Source organism: Hylobates moloch, unplaced genomic scaffold (genome assembly GCF_009828535.3).
Source record: "Hylobates moloch isolate HMO894 unplaced genomic scaffold, HMol_V3 SCAFFOLD_3, whole genome shotgun sequence".
Lineage (NCBI taxonomy): Eukaryota > Metazoa > Chordata > Mammalia > Primates > Hylobatidae > Hylobates > Hylobates moloch.
The window spans coordinates 837706-858983 of record NW_026652278.1 but is presented as its reverse complement, the minus strand read 5'-3'; the positions used below and the strand labels follow the sequence as shown (position 1 = coordinate 858983).

The window sequence follows — 21278 nt, the reverse complement described above, 5'->3', positions numbered from 1 at the left end:
CTTCACTTTCTCTCTGACTTTTTTGTGGGAAGGATAAGAAAACAGTGCCGTGGGGTGCTGTGGTGGGAGGGGAATAGGACACTGAGGAGTCAGTGGGAGCGTGGGGGCCACCTCCACCTGCGCCTGGGCCCCTGCCCCCCAGTGCTCCAGGCTGCTCCACCGGTGATGCTGTGGAGATGACGGGCTGTCACTGGGAAGCAGGGGTCCCCCATTGGTGGGATGTGTCTGATCTTGGGACCTGTGTCCCTCCCCATCTACAGCTGGGCCTTTTGCTGAAGCTCAGGCCCCACAGCCAGGCAGTCTGGGTTTATTCTCTGCCTATTCCAGTTAGGCCTCTCGTGGAAACCTTTCCCGCCAGCATCCCCATGGTTGATAAGACAGTGCTCCGTCAGCTTGGGCTTGCAGCAGTGATGAACACCGGCCTGAGACCAGCAGTTCTGCCCCAGGGTGGTCCCCGATTTCCACCTGAACCCCATTCTGCTCCCTAGAGGGCCCCTGACTTGAGCCCCTGCCCAGCCCCTGTGCGTGCAGAATGCCGAGTTGCACTCCCCAGTAAGCGTGCAAGGGCCTGGAGCTGCCCTGCACCTCACCCGCCTTCCAGCAGCTGCCTCCTCAGACCCCGACCTTCTGTTCCCGGGGCCGGTTCCCTCTCACCCACACCTGTCTCAGCCTGGGCTTGTGCAGAGCAGAATAACTGAGTCATTCCCAGGCCACCATCGTCCCTGGGGCAGTCACAACTGCCTGGGGCTACACAGGCAGAGGCAGGGATTGGTGGGCACTGAGGTCTGGACCCAGAGAGGGAGGAGGCTGGGCAGGGCCTGGTACCCTCTGAGCCTCTGGGAGGCTTCCTGGGGAAGACAGTGGGAGGAGCAGTCCATGTGGAGGGGGACGTGTGTGGGGCCCCTGCCCCACAGTCATGTGTGATGTGTGACCAGCACCGTCAGATTGTCAAGAGCAGGAGTGGGAGAGTCCTATGAGAGGCAACCCCTGGGGACTGTGGAGCACATTTCTACCCAAGCAAGACCCGTGTCCTGAGGGGTCCCTAAGGCAGGTGGGGTTATGAAGGAGAACAGCAGCCAGCAGGTCCCTGCCTCCTAACAGCGCCTTATAAGGATAGTGTTCAGCATGCATGTGTGTGCCTGTGCATGCATGTGAGTATTCACACCTTGTGTGCATGCAATTATGTAATTGTGTGTGCGCACACATGTACATGCATGTGAGTGCACATTTGCTTGGGTTTGTGTGGGGGGTGGGTGTGCACACATCTGCATGTGTGTGTGTTCATGTGTGCATGTGTGCATTTGTGTGTGGATACTTGTGTGTGCATGTGTGGGTGCATGAGTGCATACATGTGTGTGCACTCTTGTGTGGGTGTGTGTGGGTGCCTGTGTGGTGTGGATATGTGTGTGGGTACATGTCTATTTGGGTGTGTCCATGCTTGCAGGGGTGTGGGGGTTGCATTGTGTGTGCACACGTGGGCACATGTGAGTGCACTTATGTGGTTGCATGTGAGTGCGGGTGTATGTGTGTGCGGGTGTGTGTGGGTGCATGTGAGTGCAGGTGTATGCCTGTGTAGGTGTGTGTGTAGGTGCATGTGTCTGCGTATTTGGGTGTGTGCATGTGTGTGGGGGTGCACTGATGCATGTGTGTGGGGGCTCATGTGGGTGCATATGTGTACGCTTGTGTGTTTGGGGGTACATGTGTGGATATGTATGCCTGTGTGGTGTGCATGTGCCTGTGGGTATGTGCATGTGTGTGTGTGTGTGTGCATGCATGGGTGTGGGCGTGTGGGTGCATTGGATCTGTGTGGATGCATGTGTGCTAGGTGTATGCATGTGTGCTAGGGTGTATGCATGTGTGTATGTGTGCATGTGTGTGGGTGTGTGTAAAGGTGTGTGTGCATATATGGGGGAGCATGTGCACGTGGGTGTGGATATGTGTGCAGGTACATGTGGGTATGTGTGCATGCAGGTTGTGGGTGTGTGGAGTGCATGTGTATGTGTGTGTGCGGGTGTGAGTGTGCGTGCATTTGTGGATGTTTGCATGTGTATGTGTGCAGGTGTAGGTGTGCACACGTTTGTGTAGGTGTACAGGTGTGGGTGCGTGTGCACATAAGTGTGTACCTGTCATAGCTCAGCACTGTGCATCCTGAGGAAGGGGTGGAAGGCTGCATTCTCCAGTAGGTGCTGCTCCGGGGGAGCTGGAGCTGGCGGGGCCCCTTCTCCTGAATGCTGGCTCCGTTTGCTGCTGTGGTGAGTGTGGCCTGCGTGGCTCCTTGCCTGCCGCCTTCACGATCCTCCTGGATTCCCCACAGGGCTCTGCACAAGGAGTCTGGGCTGGGCTCCCATCCCTGTGCTGCTATTAGCAGGTATATGGCCTTGGCTCTCCTCCGCATCTGGCCCCTGCTGAGGGCCCTGAGGCGTGGCCCCTTATTCCCTCTGACCGCCCCTGACCCCCGTCTCCAGAGTGATGGAGCCCTGGTCCCCTGCCACTAGCCTGGTCCTGGAGAAGGTGGCAACTGCGAGGCCTGGGTGCTGCTGTGCTCGTGGCCACTCACTGAGGCCGGCCCTCAGCCCTGTGCACTGCCACACCCTCTGCAGGGGACCTGTACGGCCTCCCGGGTATCTCTGGAGCTGGCACTGACAGGTCTGAGCCTGGGGACTGTGCTCTCAACCGCCCACTGTGGGGAAGCAGCACAGGTGGGGGATGGGGGCCTGGGGCTTTGTCAGTGACAAAGTGACTGATGACCGCCTGTGCCCTGGGCGCCCTCCCTGGACAGCATGTCAGTCGCCCAGGGAGAAGGGCCTCACCCACAGGAGCGGCGCAGTTCTTCCTGCCTGATCAGCCCTCGGCTTCCAGGCACCAAGCGTCTCGGGGACCTCCCACCGAGCCCAGGAGCAGGGAGGGCCCTGCTGTGTCTGCTGTTGGGTCTTGGTGACAGCGGTTAGGTTGTCAGCTTGGCATGGCATTAAAATGTGTCATTGCCCCTCGCTGCCATGGCTCTGCGGCCTCAAGAAATCAGCCTTTGGGCTTTTGGGCCACTTTTCTGCGTCTCTGCATTCCCATGAATGGCTCCTGCGGCGCGCTCAGCCAGCCGCAGATCCGGACCTCCGCGGCGTGGGGCGGGCCGCGCAGCACAAAGGGCGGCTCTGTCGGAGTCGGGAACAATGGGCCGCCCTTTCACCGCGGCTGCTAACCTCTTGGCAGCCACCAGCAGACCGCATTCTGCTGTGGGGATCGGGCAGGACAATGCCGCGCGGCCTCTGAATGGACGCTGCCACCAACGGGGCCCCATTCAGGGCGTTGGGAACCGGGCGCACATTGTCTGCCCCGCAGGGAGACAGCGAGGAGGCTCCTGCAGCCTCTTCCTGGTGTAATCTCCCCGCGCGGCTTCCCAGGTCCATGTCCCTTATCAGCTGCGGGGCCGGCAGCGCCAGGCCCAGGAGGGAGGGCAGGTGCCAGCCCTGGAGGAGGATGCCTGCCCGGTTAAAACCCAGAGGCACCGTAGGACCTTCGCACCGTTCCTCTAAACCTAACCGCATTCCAGAGGAGGAAGATGATTGTAAAACAACTGAGAGACAAGCTCCGAGTTAAGTCTTCAGAAGCAGCCCCAGGGCGAGTGCTGCGGGGTGCCTGCCACCACCACGGCTGGTCACAGGGCTCCGCTGGACTTCTTATCACAGAGCAGACCTTTACTTTTTTGTGTGTAATTTTTGAAATTGTTGCTGTTAACCTCTTGTTATGAGAAGTTTAAAAAGAAGACAAATCCTTAATGAGGGAAGGGTACCAGGCTCTGGGCAGGCGTTGGCGGCGTCTGTTCCGGGCTGGGGTCCTGGACCCTGGGCCAGGCCGGGCCGTGCACACCCTCGTGTGGCTCTGGGAGGTGCTGAGCACTCAGCCCGTGTTGGGGGCAGCCCCAGTCCATCTCCTGGACACACAGGTCAGCCCTTGGGGTGCATCTGGGGGCTGAGCCAGAGGTGCACATCAGCCTTCCTAGGCGCCATCCACTGAGGCGTCCTGAAACCTTCCTGAGCTCTCAGCTGGAAAAGAGATTTTCCCATAAGTGACGGGACTCTTTGTCTCCCCTCTGAAATGTGGCCTGGCCTAGTTCAACAGAAACATTTTACATTACAACTGTGAAATCTCGGCATAAAGCACCCCTTTGTCCCCCCATTATTTTCTCACAAATACAGCCCATTGTCACGGCACTGAAGTTAATTTGATCAACATTGGGACATTTAACTTTTATGTCCAGTCAAAAGAGTTGTTTCATGCTCATTTTGGGCATTCAAAGGAAATGATTGCCAGAAAAATAATGTTCTTCTGAACAATTCCAAGCAATTAGTTTCCCAGGGAGAGGCGATGTGATGCCCGCGCCGCCAGCCCCGCTTTGTGGCTTTATGGAGGGCCATCAGTTAGCTGTCAGCCGCTCAAAGAGCCCCCAACCTAAATGTTTCTCTTTAGACGTTCCCAGAACTTGCCTTGCTGTGCAGCCAGTAAAGAAAAGCTACTGCGTCTCCAGGCAAAGGCAAACTCAGCATTAAAGATCTGGGTCACCCTGAGCGCTCCTGGCCACAGGGCTGGTTCTTGCGCTCCTCACACTCCCGCTGGCCTCGGAGAACAGCTCGCGGGCTCTTGCTGGTCGTGGGCTCGTCCTGATCAGGCTCTCTTAGACTCGGAGACCTCAGGGTGGCCGAGGTCACGTGTCTGCAGAGCCCACCAGGCACCCTGTGGCGTCCCTCCGCATGCCCGGGACTCCTGGCAGCACAAGCCCGTGCCCTCTGCCGTTCCGCTGCTGCGAAGCCCGCTGCCTCTGTCTCGCGTTAGCCCCTCCATGGCGTGGTCAGTCCAGCTGCTGTCCGGCAGGAGGGGCTCCTTTCGCCTGTGCCTCAGCTGATCCGTGGCTGCGATCTTCATTTTGTTGAACATGGAGTCAAGCACCGAGAAAGGTGGTGCCGCTCTGCAGATGCAGGGGCAGCGTCTGCACCCGGCCATGCACCCTGCACGTTCTCCGCATGTTTCCTTTCCTGAAGAAACAAACCATGTGGACGCACAGGTGCCCCGTCCTCCATCCTGAATCCCATCCTGGCCCCCAGCATCAGGCTGAATTCAGCACCTGTCACTCCTTTGCAGCTTTCTGGCCTCTTGTGACCCAGGCAGGGATGTTTCTGTACTTTTATTATGTGCCAACGTGGAGGCAAGCGTCGACATTGCCGTGACGCATGTGTGTGTGGTTTATGCCTTTACACATGTCAGCGCCTGTGACCAGCATGTCCAGAATCACGTGAACAGAGTCTGCCAGACGTCTCCACGAGCTCCAGCTGCGGTGCTCGGTCATGGGACTCGCTGCCGGCTGTCTGGAGAGGGTTTGGGTGGTTCCCGGCCCTTCGGTGGCAGACAGGACTATGCCTGTGCTGGGCCATGGGGGCCGTGTGTCTCCACTCCCGCTGGTCCTTTCCACACCCTGAACCCCAGCGTCACCACTGGCATCTCAGCCCTTGGTGTTGTGTTTTCTGCTAGCTGGAGAGAAGTGGGGGGTCCTGGAGGTTGAGGCACTTCTGTGCCGCCCCAGTTTTTGTGGTTTATGGCGGTGTCTGAGCAGAGTTTCAGAGGGTGGGTCTCAGAGTGAGAAAAACAAAAGTAAAATGGTGATGCTCCGTGTGGAGAGCGGCGGCTGCCGAAGGAGACCCCTGCACAGCCCTCCTGCCGCCCTGCACGGGGCTCCCTGCACGACTCCGCCCAAGAGCACTTGATGTGGGGATGGACTCATCGAAGGGAGTGTGGGCTTTAAAAGGTGCCAGACACTGAGAAGGCACATGCTGCTGGGGCCCAGGATGCCCCCAGCCCCAAGGCTGAGGCCCGGGGCCCGTCTTAGCCCCGTCCGCCTCAACATAACTCCGTGGCGGGGCTTCACAGCCGACCTTATTTCTCAGTCTGAGATCTGAGTTCTGGTGACAGCTTGCAGACGGCCGCCTTCTCACTGCGTCCTCACGTGGTGGAGGGAGGGAGGGAGGGAGGAAAGGTGAGCTTTTGGTGTCTTCCTCTTTTACAGGGACACCCTTCCCTTGCATCAGGGCCCCGCCTCCCTCCCCCACCCCCGTGACCTCAGGTGCTGGCCCCTAAAGGGTTGGGGCTCCGAGGCTGGGACTCACTGGGTGGGGAAGTCAGGGGGCCTTTGGGTGCGGCACTGGGGATCAGTGAGTTGGTCAAGGAGCTTCCTAAAGCACAGTGGTTGCTGTGACTCCATCCAGTGAGCAGCCTGGCTGCCCCAGGCACTTGGGGGCTCTGCTAGCCCTGAGGCTGACCTTGCTGCTTCAGCACATCCTGCCATCTGCCTGGGTTTTGTCTGGAGGTGCCTTAGACAGCTGTCTTGTGGGTTCTGTGATACCCGGGTTCTGTCTGAGGGCGCCTTAGACGGCTGTCTTGCGGGTTCTGTGGTACCTGGGTTCTGTCTGGGGGCGCCTTAGACGGCTGTCTTGAGGGTTCTGTGGTACCTGCATTCTGTCTGGGGGCGCCTTAGACGGCTGCCTTGCGGGTTCTGTGGTACCTGGGTTCTGTCTGAGGGCGCCATAGGCAGCCGTCTTGCCTGGGTCTGTGGTGCTGGGAGATTCACTCTGAGGGCTTGAGGCTTCACGGGGGCAGAGCTCACAGTGGGTGGAGTAAAAAGTGAAGTCATGAAAAATAGTCCAGCAGTTTCTAGGAAGGTAAAAATAAACAGGCTGGTGTGTTTATTTTGGTGGGATGAGTTTATTTAAAGTGGCTTAAATACATCTGCGATGAACCATGCAATGAGATGTTTATGATTATTAAGAGAAACTTTTAAGCGATTAAGTAACTAAAATATTCTCAGTAGTTTTAGTAATTTTATACTGTTGATGTTTTTGCTTATGTAAAGTTGTTTAATCAGAGAATGTGGTCTCTACCATAGCAGAGAAACAAACCAACTTTAATAGATTCCCAATTGTACACAACCTAGGCCTTTAAAAGTATAGTTCCAAAGGTTTCAACTACCGTCGCTTTCAGTGGTTAAAAAATAAAAAAGGAAAGAAAGAAAGAAACCAACTCCTAGCACGTTAGGTGTCCTGGTTGGATGAATGTCTCACGGCCAGTTTGCTTCCCACACTGCACTAGCTCCATGGGGGAAAAAAACAAAAAACTAGCCCCATTCGAGTCTGATATTTTTTAGGGCCCCAGTAGGACTGCCGATGACTGTCTCCTGCCACCTGCCCTGTCACCGTGGGGCCTCCCACGGTGTCGCAGGCCCCGGCAGCCTCGCGCCAGGTTCCCACTGCCGTGTTAGGGAAGCGCCCGCTGTTGGAAGTGTAATTCGGAACGTTCAACCCGTGACTCTCCCTAAGTCTTTAATCTGCGGTGTCGTGGGGTCGCAGTTGTCCTGGAGACACGCGGACGAGCCCCCCACGCCCTCGCGGTGGAGCAGCTGCTGGGACGACGAGGCAGCCCCTCCTCCCAGTGCCTCCGCCGCGTAATGAGACCACTTGTCAAAACAGAGAGAGACACCCATTTTCAAGGCCTAAAAAATTGATTTTTATGGCTCTTCTTGTAATTCTCTTTTTGAATTAGGCACATGATATTGATGTGGGCCTACGTTTTAATCATAATAGCTACTGACAAGGTAATTAATTTTAGAACAACTGTTTTTTTTTTCTCCTGCTCCAAATGGCACTATATTGAAATTGAAAGTGAGCTCTGGGAGGGCAGCGGGGCTGGCACTCAGGTGATTGCCTCGGCTGTGACAGCCCCTTCGTCTTGTGGATGCCGTGCACCCTTTAGAGGCAGCTGCTGTTATTAATGGGCTCAGGCTGTTCTGTCAGCAGAGCAGGGCGAGGAAGTGTGATCCAGTTTAGGGTTTTAATGATGATCCTGCAGGACTCCAGACAGGACGATGGAGCTGCGTCTCCAAGGCCTTGCAGGCCCACCTGGTGCGTTGCCTGGCGGCTTTCTCTGGAAGAAGGAGCAGCCAGACCTGGGCAGGGCCTCCTGTGAGGGTGGCACCCCAGAGTACTGAGAGAGGAAACTCAGTCAGTGGAGTGAGGGCCAGCCCGGGAGGCCACGTTTCCTCTCTCTCCGCACTGAGGAACTTATTATAATGAGTTTGTTCGTCAGGGTTCTGCTGTTTAGCCGAGTGACGGTCGCGTCTGCTCCTGCGACGCCGCGCACAGATGCTTGGCCATGTGGGGATGGCTTACACCTTGTGGTCTCGCCTACACCTGGGCTTGGCTGGCTGCATCCTGCCCGCTGGCCTGTGGGCGTTGCCACCCTCCCTCGGGAGCCTCTGTGCCCCGGGCTGCCGCTCTCCTGGGGACTCGCAGCGCGGGGCCCTCTGTCTTCCTCCGCGCACCCTCCGAGCTTTCCGTGCTCACGGGACACAGGAAGCGCTTCTCTTTCTACTGGGCAGAGCTTGGGGCTCGTTTAAGCAAATCACACTAGAATAGATCAGATTTGTTATAACTGAGATTTAACCTAAAATGGAAGGAATTCCAATTAAAAAGGTAAGCAAGACTTTTGTGGGCTTTGCCAAGCCAAGCTATAGCAATTAACAGGCAAGAGGAGCATGAAATAGCTGAGACCATTTTTGAAAGAACTGTCAACAAGAAGGACTTCCCTATAAAAAGTTGTACTAATTAAAAGCATGCAGGAATTGATTTTTAAAAAGATCTGCGGAAAAGAATAGATTCTCTCAAGAAGACCCTTGCCATTGGGAATGTTGTGTTGTGATACAGTCTTGGTGGGAAGACGGGGCATGTTGAATAAATGGTGCCGATCAATTGACCGTCCACTTGGGAAATCGATAAACTTAGATCCCTGCTCTACACCTTAATTCTGGATGGATTAAAGGATAACCCTTAAAACTCTACCATAAAGATGAAGGTGGGGGCTCCATGCCCACGTGGGGGCTGGGGCAGGCGTCTCAGCCACAGGGGAAACTGATACATGTGACTGTATGGAAATTAAAACTTCTGCCTGACAGAAGCCACGACCGGCAAAACGGAAAGGCCAGCCCCAGGCCAGCAGGAGCACACGCCATATTCACCGCAGACGGGGGTTACTCATTCTCCAGAACTCACAGGGAGGCCCCAGGATGACAGGAGCACACACCATATTCACCGCAGATGGGGGTCAGTCTCCAGAACTCACGAGGAGGCCCCAGGATGACAGGAGCACACGCCATATTCACCGCAGATGGGGGTCACTCTCCAGAACTCATGAGGAGGCCCCAGGATGACAGGAGCACATGCCATATTCACTGCAGATGGGGGTCACTCTCCAGAACTCATGGGGAGGCCCCAGGCCAGCAGGAGCATACGCCATATTCACCACAGACGGGGATCACGCTCCAGAACTCATGGGGAGGCCCCAGGATGGCAGGAGTACACACCATATTCACCGCAGATGGGGTTACTCTCCAGAACTCATTGGGAGACCCCTGGAATTCAAAGAGAAAAGGCCAGGAACCAAAGAGAACAGCAGGCTGTGAACAGGTGAAATCAGGAGAAAATGCAAATTTCAATGTGTAGATTTAAAAATATTGAGGGTGTGCAAGTTAAGACGGAAATGAACTCCTACGCTCCATAGCCAAAAGTGAAATGAAGTGGCGATGGTTCCACCCGCACTGTCATGAACGTGTGACCTGCACGGATGCTCCGTCCTCCCTCGCTCTGGCCTAAAGGCCCTGGATGGGGCAGGGCGGGTCCGCGGCCAGTGGTGGCCCTGGCTGGTGCCTCACGGCCACTTGGCTCTTCAACCCGAGGGTGGAGGTGTCAGCAGCGGCGGCGGGGCAACGCAGAACAAGACCACGTAAGAACTGGGAAGCGGGAGACCGTCTGCTCACTGGTGGATTCTTCTACTTCTCAAGCGAATGGATCAAGCTGGAAAAGGCTGAGTTAGTGAGTGGTCGGGCCCCCTGCCTCCCGGCCTCATCCCACTGGGCCCTACTGTGCCCCTCATGCCCCTGTCCCCAGCTCCAGGAGGGCACAGTGCTCCCGAGAGCAGTGACCTACCCGGGCTGGCACTCCCTGCCTGTGGACAGCTGTGCACACATGCACTTAACCTGATTGGAAGCTCTCACTTTTGCCTGGCTCATAACCTGAGTTTATTATCTCCGAATGCAGCGTGCTTGGACGGGCAGCCTCTGTGCTGCCTGCCCCTGCCCTGGCAGCCCCACCTGGCTCTGGGCTGTGAAATTAGGAAATTTGGCAACCAGAGTATTTCCTTTTTTTGTCTACAGATCACATGTTTCTGTTCCACTGATGGTTTTGGTGGCCAATGCCGCATTGCGAAGGTTCTTGCGTTGCTTTCACACCAGAAGGGTCGAGTGCCTTGCTCTCCTCGAAAGCAAGCAGTTCACGGCGTTACTGACCGGAGCCGCTGAGGGGAGATTTGGGGTTTGAGTGAGTTGGCGGTTTCTGAGCTCTTTTTACAGGCTTATATCTGTAAGGGAAGCTGTAGTGGAAAAACCTTTAGGAAATTGATTGTGATTGATTGAAAATATGAGGAAGAATTTTTCTGGAGTAAAGCTGTACCTGGCTAAAAATATACACACACGTATGCAGCCACTGTTACCCTCTCACTTTGAAACGTCCGAGTGGGGATCATACGTAAACCTTCAAAACAGGTCTGAGGGGACATCACTGTCTGGGAGGAGAGAGCGGGGGCTCCGGCTCTTGCCCGTTCACCTGCACGCGCCTCCCCCTCCATCTCCCTCCCGCTGTCGGTCCCTCCTCCCATCTGTCTCCCTCCTGCCTTTCCTGAGCTCTGCAGTGGATTATTTGGTCTGTGGTGGATTATTCAGGCATCCCTGTCCCGCCCTTTCCCCTTCTCGGGGCACCTGTGGTTTTCCATGCGTGAGGCTCTCAGGCTGCCCTGGCCCAGCGGGTGAGGATGCGGCTGAGACTCTGCCTTTCCTCTTCCTGGATGTTGCTGGCAACACATGCGTGTCCGTGTTGCAGAGGGCTGAGCGCTGCTCAGTGGACCTGTACTGGGGGTGGTCTCAGAGCTGAATTTTGGGGGTCCAAAGAGGCAACCACCAAGGTTCCCCTGCAGCAGGTGACAGAGCAGAGAATGTGTGGACAGGGAACATGAAGGAGCGCGGGGGCCGGGCGTGAGGGCTGGCCAGCTTCAGTACCCTTGGTAACAAGTCCTCTTTTTCTTTCCAGAATCATCGATCAGCGATTCGAGAAGGTTTCCTACTTTGTGTTTGGCGATTTCAACTTCCGGCTGGATTCCAAGTCTGTCGTGGAGGTAGGCGCTGGCTTCCCTCCTGCCCTGGTCTCATGCCCTGCTCCATGTTGAGGAAAACAGTGGAAGGAGTGTGGCCCCTTACTGGCACTTTCAATGCTGTCCGCCTCCTGGGATGCACTTTTTAAGGCAAAACCTTGCAATGAAGAAGCATGTTTTGCTGTCGGCAGAGGGATCCGTGTTGGAATCCGGGATCCGTGTTGGAATCCGGGATCTGTGTTGGAATCCGGGGTGAACGGGCCCTCAAGGTTGCCCCAGATGGCGTGTGGCAGTGCTGTGGGGCTGTGCCCTGTGGCTTCCGCCATTGGCACACAGGAGCTGCTGCAGTGCCATCACAGCGCTGCCCCCTCGATGCCCGCAGAGCCACAGCCTCTGCAGAGTGTCAGGCTCCTTCACGCTGTCTAACGATCTCAGCGATTTTTCCTCATAACACACATAGAAACTGTCAGAGCCCATTTTAAACATTGTGCGTTTCTGTCTGCAAAGTCGTTATTCTGTGAGTTGACGAGTCGTCACCCCAGCCTGGGAACTCAGGGATCCTGGATGCTCCTGGGTGTGCTTTCGGGCTGGCCGGGGACCAGCAGCTTGGGCGCTGAGGTGCCACCGACAGGAAGTGGGCCTCTAGGCTCAGTGCAAGGGCTGATGTTTCTCTGTGGTCCTGTCCACGCTGGCTCTGGGTCCTCCCTCCCAGTTTTCATGACTTGGGATTCCACTTCCCAGGCAACTGTGAAGAGGGGGGTGTAGGAAATGGTGGAGCACCTGCTGCCCACCCACCCAGGCCCTGCTGCCCTCACCCTCAGCCTCCCCGGTGGCCCCTCCAGGTGCTAGGCATGAGCTGACAGCCCACAGCGGGGCCACAGTGAGTTGGATGGGGCCACGGTGAGTTGGATGGGGACACAGTGAGTTGGATGGGGACACAGTGAGTTGGACGGGAACGTAGCAAGTTGGATGGGAGCACGGCGAGTTGGACGGGGACACGGCGGTCCCCGAGACTGTTACCTTCCCATTTTAGTCTCCAGTTCCAAACACCCACACGTATTCATCTTCCAACGGTGGCAGGGCATTGTTTTTGAAAGACAGACTGAGCTGGCTTTGATCATCCTGGGTCTCTCGTGGTTGGCAGAAATGAGTGCCCCTGAAACCCTCTGTTGGGTTGAGCTGGCAGCACCTCGCCACGAGGCCGCACCGCATGCCTGTGTGTCAACATTTGGCCGTGCTGGTGGTGGTGCCTAAACGTTCAGTGGCTCCTGATCGAGGCATCGCTTCATCTGGCTGTGGAGGAGGAAGGCAGGGCCTCTGCGTGTGGTGGGCTGTGGAGCACATGGAGTTTTTAAAGCACACACACCCCAGCAGGGGCCCCAAAGTCCTTTCCTTCCCACTGCTGCGCTTCCTTTCTCCTCGAAGAGGCTGTCGAATGGATTCCCACAGGCTCGGTGAGGGCTCGAGGGCGGGGGCTGTGCCCATCCTTGCTAGAATCCATGTCCCTGCGTTCGACGCTGTCCGGGACACAGGAGCAAGGCCTGGGGGCCACAGAGGCTGGGCCCTGTCAGAGTCTCCTCCTCCACCCCCGCCAAGCCACAGGGGGCCGGAAGCGGCATTTCTGGCAGGTCTGGAACGTCTCTGAGCGAGCTCATTTCTAACCGGTTCCTCAAGAGCCAGGGAGTCCACAGTGCACATAAGTACTTCCCGCTCTGACTGGGAGTGGCCAGGATGAAAGTCAAGAACCCGTGAAAGACCAAAGCCGATCAATCCCGGGCGCCCAGCAATTGGGGAAAGGTCAGGGAGCTTGGAAAGGGCCTTTTCCTCCTGGTAGAACAAATGTCACAGTAAAGGGCAGCTGGTCCTGGCTGGGTCAGAGCTGTGGTGAGGCACGCGTTGGAGCAGCCACGGGAGCCTCCGTGGTGAAGGGAGCCAGCTGCTGAGCCCGGTGGCCAGGCCGTGTGACCACAAGGCGTGGGGGGCAGTGGGAAGCCTGGGCCCCAGGGCCTGTGGGGCTTGTGGGGCCACTCTGGTCTGCAGGCGTAGGGGGCCTGGACTCCAGGGGCCTGTGGGGTGTTGGGCTGCTCTGGTCTCAGCAGGCGTGGGGGGCCTGGACTCCAGGACCTGTGGGGCGTTGAGCGACTCCTATGAAGGACTGCAGGGCTTTCCTTTTTCTGCTGAGCAGAAAAGGAAGAAAGCACCTCACCGGGGTTTGCGTGTGGGTGTGACCGTGAGAGGCGGCATGGCGCGAGAATGGTGCAGGGGCCTCGGGAGCCGGCCCGGGTCTGCCCCATCTCCGGCATCGCCTGGCCTGCTCCCCTGGCCTCCGTAAGTGCCTTCACACACAGCCCTCAACCCTCATGGGTCACTGTCAGCAGTGTTTTTTGATCACCAAGATCAGTCCTGTTTCTTAAAGAGTTCCTCTCACACAGGCAGTCACAGCGCAGCAGCTCCCACCCAGGTCTAGATGGAGCCGGTGCCCTGGACGCCGCCAGGGAGGGTGGGTGCAGAGCGGGGACTGCTTCCCGGGCCTCGGTGGGTTCTCTGGACCTTCCAGTTTCAGGTCTGGGACCTGCCCGGGTTTTACCCAGGAAGAAGCAAGACCATGCTCACCCCCACCTGTGCCCCGTCCTCCGTGTTCGTGTTAGGCTGTCACTAAAGGAGCCCTCGCCCCAGCCCTCTGCCCTGCTGAAGGGGTCCACGCAGAGGGCCAGTGCTGGGGAGGGCACTGGCCTGAAGCCAGAGTTTGAAGATTCCCATCACTGATAAACCAGCGAGATCTTCCACGGCAGCCTTCGTGCTTAACTTCAAACATCAAACTACAGAGGATGGGAATTCTAATGGCTGTGCTTAAGGGGCTGTTTACTTTGTGAACTGGTGATAAACAGTTCTCCAGAAACTGCCACTTTCTTCTGAGAGTCAGTAAAGAGCTTCAGGAACCTCCAGTCCGCGGCTCGAGTGGCTGGTGGAGCACTCCAGGGCCAGTGAGCACCTGTGTCTGAGAGCCGCCCACACCACCGTAAGCCTCACCAGCTCCCGTCCTCCGGGAATTGAGTCGTCTCCGTTTTTTATCACTTTCCCATCCACAGTAATTGGAACAGACAAGGAGTTACTTGAAACGCTGTTTTTCCTCTCAGTCCCCCCACAGTAGCTGGTTTTAGATGGAGCCCAGCAGCGCGGGTCCACCTGCCCTGTCCTCAGCCCCTGCGGGGCCCTTCCCGCCACCTCCTGGTCTTCCCTCAGCACCTCTGCCCTGGACCAGCCAGGCCCCTTTCTGGGCTCCATGGGGTGCGTCATTGCCACCCATCTGCCTCCGCGGCCATCATGCTGGTGTCCCGCATGCCAGGGCTGCGTGGGCGAGTTGGGTGACAGACCCAGTGCAGCTGGACGGGCTGGTGGACGTGCTGGCTGGGGCTGCGTGGGCAGCGCGGGAGGGGGCGCCATCTGCTGCAGGACAGCTCACGTCCGTCCCTCACGCCCTGTCTGCTGGCTCCATGGCCGCTCTGCAGCCCCGGCCACTCAGCTCTGTGGAGAGGTGTCCTGGGTGTGGAAAGAGCAGCTCCTGCGTTCAGCTTGTTAAGACAGCGGGTGTGGGGCTTGCCTGTCAGTCTTAAGCGTCAGAGGTGACAGTCAGGCAGGGAAAGAAAATTGCGGTCTTCCTGGAACCTCCTCTGCATGTCCCAAGCGGCTTTCTCAAAGGAACAGTAAGCAGGAACGCAACAGAGCTCTTACGGGCCTGGCTGACCCAGGTGGCGTCCTGAAGTCCCACCCGCATCGGCGTGTCCTGCTGTGAGCCTGACCACAAGCTGCCTCCCCTCTGCCCCTGCGGCAGCCACCAGGACATGAGGCTAACAAGCACGGAGGGCAGCCCAGGAGCCCGATCTTTCATTTCGTTTCATTTTAATTCAGATCTGATAGAGCCGCGTGGCCAGTGGCTATTCCACGGGACAGTACAGACCAGGTGACTTTCAGCCAGTGCAGGGGCCGCCACGGGGGAGGAACATTCCCGTGGACTTGCCATCCAGCCAGCTTGGGCTCAGCTGCTCCCCAGTGCATCCCTGTTCTCGGAACCAGAGCCCTGAGGTGGGCCCTGGGTGGGGTCTCCACGCTGCCTGGCAGACACGGCGGTCATTCACATGGGACGGCGTGGCGTGGTCAGCCCTGCACAGTCCCAGGGAAGAGTCGGGCCTGGGTTCCCCCAGGTGAGAGGTCCGAGAACAGAGAAGGCAGCCCTGGAGGTGACCGCACCCCTCCCGCATATCAGGTGTCCCTCCTGCACATCAGGCGCTCCTCCCACTCACCAGGCATCCCTGGGAGTGACTGCGTCCCTGCCCCGTATCAGACACCCCTGGGAGTGACCGCTTCCCTCCTGCGTATCAGATGCCCCTGGAGTGACCTCGTCCCTGCCCTGTATCAGGCGCCCCTGGGAGTGACCGCACCCCTGCCTCGTATCAGACACAGGTGTTTTCAGCAGCAGGTTTTCTTTGCTGGTGCCGTTTGTTGGTGTCAGACATGAAGAGGGGACCGAGGAAGGGCGCCCAGGAGGTGGTGGCTGAGGCTCCGGTGCGTCTGCTGGGAGTGGGGGCTCTCCAGCCCCGCGATCAGCTTGGGAGGGAGCTGGTCTCTGGGGAGGGTTTCCTCCTGTGCAGAACTCAGTGTTCACACAAATCGGCAGAAGGAAAGCCGCATGTGTTCTGTGATTATCACCCAGGCATGCCCGGGGCATTCGTGGGAAATCCAGGTTCTGTTCGCAAAGGTCCCTTCTGAGTGGCACCAGAATTGGACACCATGTCCCCAACAGACATAGATGCCACCCAAGGGAGCCCCCGACACCCCAGGCAGTGGCCATGCAGATTCCTGGGAGCAGGCAGGCCTCCACCCAGCACAGCTCATTCACATGCCCGGCCAGCCTGGTCTCTGGGCTCTAGGACGCTGCCCGCAACAGCGGCTGCCCACGCAGTTACCAGGCCCTGGCTTACAATGCCCGCACACTGGACAGACGTGGGTCTTACTGTTCTGCGCTGTTTGTCTGCCATTTGCAAAGGAATGGGAAGAAAAATGAATAGTTTTAAACTGGATTGTTTACTCAGTAAGTGTCTAAGATCCTTGCATTAGTTTCTGGAGGGTTTTCCTGCCCACATGGCTCTTTATGGATACATGGCCGTTCATTTGACAAAAGTCTTTCGTTACATTTTGCACACAGTTTACTATGTAAGTAAAGCGAGCCTAGTGGAAAATAGGGAAATGATGTGTAGTGTAGAGTTTTTGTAGGACTGTTCAGTCAAGGAAAGGCCACACCTCTGGAATAAGGACCGCTTTTCCCTCCTGGCATCATCAACACAGTCGTCAGCTGTGTGTAACATTCCACAGCTCACAGGAGCTAAGTGCTTGGTGCAGTGACTGGCCCGAAGCTGAGCACCTGGACCCCATGGCCGCAGGGATTTCCTGAGGTCTGGGGGCCGTGAGGAGTCACAGGACCCTGGAACTGACCACAGGGAGGACCCTGAGGCCCAGGGCAGGGGCAGTATCCGCAGGGTCACCTGGGGCCCCTCAGTGCTGCGTGGCGCCTCCACGTGGCCATGTCGCTCCCTGTGGGCCGCAGACACGTGCTGGCTCTGTAGAGGGTCACGGCCTGTCTTCTGTTTGCTCGTCGGTTGACGTGGAATGTGCGTGCCAGGTGGAGTCCTCCCGTGCACTGGGTCTCCTGTCTCTGTGTGGGGAGATTCCTGCGGCAGTGGCTCAGAGGACCACAGGCTGGGTGGCTTACACGGCAGAAGTTTATTCTCTCACAGTCCTGGAACCTGGACATCCAAAATCAAGGTATCCTAGTGCCACGCTGCTCCTGAAGGCTCCAGTGGGGACCCCTCCTTGCCTCGCCCAGCCACAGGTGGCCCAGGTGGCCGTGGCTCATGGCTGCATCACCCCCATCTGTGCCTTCATCCTCATATGGCCTTTTCTTGCAAGGACACGAGTCCATGGACTTAGGGCCCACCCCACCCAGGATGTCTCATCCCGAGATCTTAACTAGTTACACCTGCAAGACCCCATTTCCAAACAAGGCCCCAGTTCTGAGGCTCTGGGTGGACATGAATTTGGGGGCACACCGTACAGCCCAGGACAGCAGGCAGCGCCGGAGTGACTGTCTCCTGCCACGTGGTTGACTGAACACTAGCACAGAAAACGTTTCTTTGAAAGCTCTACCTAAAAATAAATCTCACTGAAAAATGACCAGATTTATTTGTTGGTGGTGATTAATTTCAGCTGCATTAGTTAAGGTGCCAATTAGGTAGATTATTGAATTTTAAAATACCATCCAAGCACCTCTTATGGAAAATCAAAATCTGCTAGTTGGCATGGCATGGTGTTTAAAGAGGGTTTCTGACTGTGAAACAGTTCAAGGAAATTCTGTGGAAACCAAAGAAAATTCTTCACAATTTTCTTTTGAGGCTAACTTGGACCAAGGAATTGAGGGCAGGTGTTTGGGGACCCCTCATGCCGGCACCAGATCGGGCTGTGCAAAACGTTGATGCTGGCCTCCCTCTGCGTGTGAACAGGCTGATATTGGCCTCCCTCTATGTGTGAACCAGCTGATGCCAGCCTCTGCATGTGAACAAGCTCGATCTCCACTTGGCCCTGTGGCACAGCCCTGTTGCAGTTTCCTTCCACATGAAGCTTTTTGATGAAGAACTGACAGGAGTGCCTGGGCGCTCCTTAGCGCACAGATCCTGCGAGTCAGGCCCAGGGCCCAGGCAGTGTCTCCTTCTCACATCTGCCTGGCGCCAGGCTCAGTGCGGCTGGGGAACCGGGGCTGCACAGGTACCTCTGGTCGGGGTTCAGGCTCGGTCCATGCCACCCGCGGCGCCATTCGCCCATGCAGCCTCCAGTGATGCATCGCTGCGGGTGTGTCTGAGATGCCAGCTATGCTCTCGTGTGACGCAGAAGCATCACCTCTGGGCTGGACTGTCCTGGCAGGACCACACCCGGCAGTGGCCACCGTCACTGTCCCGTGATCTCGGTGCTCCCTGAGGCTGTGCACTTCTCCTTCCTCAGATGAAAAGTGGACAAGGAATCCCTGTGGTCCAGGGCCTCGTTTTCCTCGTACCGCCTTCATTTTTTACACTGTGGTCCGGCCTCCAGTTTCTTTGCAGTTGGGAAGTATCAGGAGGAATTGGAACGTGGAGCAGCTCAGCATGGCCTGGGCAGAGTGCGGATTCGCAGCATTTCCAGCTGCTCAGATGAGCAGGTTCTTTTTCACACAGGCCTGTGGGTGGCTGAGGCTCTGAGTAGGTGAGCGTCCCGCTGTTGGCTGCCTTGTGGGCAGCCTCATTGGTTCAGCAAGTGTGTCCTGTGCGTTTGCTATGTGGGCCCAGTACCAGGATCAGGGTACCACCGGCCCTCAAGACCATGGCCTTGGGCACCAGGAGTGCCTGGGGCAGTGGGTTTGCCTGGCGGCTGCCTCCCCCACCTCTCTTCAGTTCTGCTCCACCTGCCTGGGAGCAATTTCCCACCGAAGTGTCTGTGCACATCTCGCTGCCTTCCTAGAAGCATCTGCATTTTAAAGGAGAGGGAGTGTCGGAGTCAAAGGCTAGCAGGAGTGTCTTGCAGGGTCCTCGGATGGAGCTAGCTTCGGAGCCTGGATGGGGTGTCAGTGCTTGAGATCGGCTGTGCCCTCCCTCTTGGCAGAACAGCTGTGAGCCCCTCAGAGGAGGCCACACAGAGGCGGGCAGGGCCTCCCAGAGGGCTTCGAAGTGTTATCTGCTCCCCAGCCATGTGGAGCAGGTGCATCTCGAGCACCTGTCCTTCCTTCCCCTGAGCCTTTCTGTCAAACAGCAGCATGGGTTAGAGTGAGACCCTGTGGGTTCCACGCAGCCCCGTCCTCCCCACCCTCCGCAGCCCCCTGTGTGGAGATACTACGTTCACCACGTTGGTACCTGCAGTCAGGCTCCTTGGGAGCCGGCAAAGGCCACACCCAGCCTCCACCCCGGGTTCGTGGGGACATCTGTGCCCTCCTCTGGGGTGGCTTTCAGATTGCCCAGGGTCAGAGTAAGCATACACGGTTCTGAAGGTTCGTGGACAGTGACACAGTCGCGCATAGCCAGAGCACATCAGGAAGCCGTGCTTATCACAACGCAGAGCGTCTTGCCTGATGGAGTGTCCTGGGAATGCTGGAGGCTGGGGGCAGGCGGTGCCCGGTGGCACGGGCGCCCTGAGGCGGTGTTGGTACGAAGGGACACGTGAGTTTAATGGTCTTTCAGAAACCACGGCTGGCCTGGTTTTGGTTTCACTGCTGAGCTCCCACCCACAGCAGCCCATCCTTGCCCCCTCGGTCCTGGGCTGGTGGGGTCATCCTCTTGCTCTCACTGCCGGCCGCGTTCGTCTGCCTGCTCACAGTGCCTTCCTGGCGCCCTCAGTGGCAGGCTTGCTGGAAAGACTCATCAGAGGTTAATTAAATCCATCTCCACACCAATGGGAGGCCGGGCAGAGCCGGGCTGGCAACAGCAGATTAAATACAGGGTTGTTTGCCCTGCCAAGAGTTCAGGGGTAGGGCTTCTGGGAGGAGGACCAGCCTGGTGGCCCTGGAGGCTCTCAGACCCCGAGGTGGAGACCTGCTTGTGATTTTTGGTGGCAGGAGGGTTGCAGGGATCGGATCCGGGAGTCCTGTCCTGCCCCACACCCAGTCTGTGAAAGAGGCTCTGTGTGCAAAGCGAAGAGACTCTGTCCCCCAGGAATGCGCGGCCTCCTGTGTTTCAGATGCAGATTAATGCAAACTTGCTCACAGAGCAGAACTGAAAAGACAATACTGGAATCAGATCTGGCACCACGGAAGCTGTAATTAAAACCTACACCCATGAGACACGCCGGTCGTGTGCCATCTAAGAGGGCCGTGCGTCCTCACACGAGTCAGTGACGCAGCCTGCAGCTCCGGCTGCTGCTGGGATGTTCAGAGGGTGTTTCATGCCTCGCGCGGTGGCAACTGGCAGCTGGGGCGCTCAGCTGGCCATGGTGACAAAGAGTGACAGCAGTGCCAGGCGCACCCGTCTCCGCACGGCCCGACCGCACGCCACACCTGCCGTCCATCACCTCTCTGACAGTGACGGTGATGGATGCGTCTTCGGAGGCTGGTGGCCGTTTTTAACAACCAGTTGCCAATCACTGACAGGTACATGCTCAGGTGCCAGCTGGGCCTGCAGGGGAATGGCCATGGGGGGCGCTGACATCCAGAAGGAGCCGTCCTCGGAGAGGGGCTGACGTCACAAGGAGACACCCCGAGAGCCGGGCTTCCCAGAACACGGCTCTCAGTGGGCACCAGGGAGGGTCCCACCGCTGCCTGCGAGGATCCCAGCGCCTGCCTCAAAGGCTGTGTCTGCGGTTCAGTGGAGACCACGGCCAGCAAGAGTGGCCGAGGCCAGGCTGCCCAGCAGCATAAGCCCAGGCCCAGACCTCAGACATTCCTGGCGCCCAGGCGTCCTTCCTTCTAGTGTGCACTGCGTCCTGGGAGGATTGGCGGCTGTCAGCCAGTAGGTAACATCGCACCTGGTCATGGCAGTGAAGTTCTGACTTCATCTGGTTACCGGCTGCCTTATTGAGCCCCTCTGCCCCCTGATCCCTCAGCCGTGGGCACAGTGGGCACTGTGAGGCTGTGGGCAGGAGAGGCCAGGTCCCTGTGTCCACTGGCGCTCCCATCGGGCGTGACAGACGGGGACGACTGTGCAGCTGTCACTAGCCCCGTGTATGGGCAGGCCTGAGCTCCTAAAAACTGAGAGCATGGCGGCCGACTCCCTCAGCCTGGCGACGTTCCTGCATCGGCCGCAGTTGGCGCAGCCCTCCAAAGTCCTGCGCCATTCAGGATTTGGCCCGTCCTGCAGCCGTGAGTGGACTCAGTGTGGCAACATGGGCACAGTGTGTGTCCAGAGGGCAGGTGGCAGGGACGGTCCCTTCTAACTCCCACAAACCCCCAGAAAGCCTGGCTCAGAGTGACACTCCTGCAGAGCCTCAGCACCGTCTCCAGAGCAGCATGGATGGAAAGATGCACACAGCCCCGT

The 21278-nt window shown here is 57.6% G+C and overlaps 1 protein-coding gene across 1 annotated transcript in view; it reads left to right on the top strand.

Moving 5' to 3' along the window:
* Positions 1-21278, top strand: part of INPP5A (inositol polyphosphate-5-phosphatase A) — a 232645-nt gene that overhangs the window by 170037 nt on the left and 41330 nt on the right. The window contains exons 8-15 of the mRNA XM_058436448.1: positions 2466-2511; positions 2601-2699; positions 3399-3504; positions 4579-4644; positions 5157-5366; positions 7389-7483; positions 9689-9816; positions 11157-11259. Of these exons, the coding sequence (XP_058292431.1) occupies positions 2466-2511; positions 2601-2699; positions 3399-3504; positions 4579-4644; positions 5157-5366; positions 7389-7483; positions 9689-9816; positions 11157-11259 (853 nt within the window). The remainder of the gene's footprint in view (positions 1-2465; positions 2512-2600; positions 2700-3398; positions 3505-4578; positions 4645-5156; positions 5367-7388; positions 7484-9688; positions 9817-11156; positions 11260-21278) is intronic.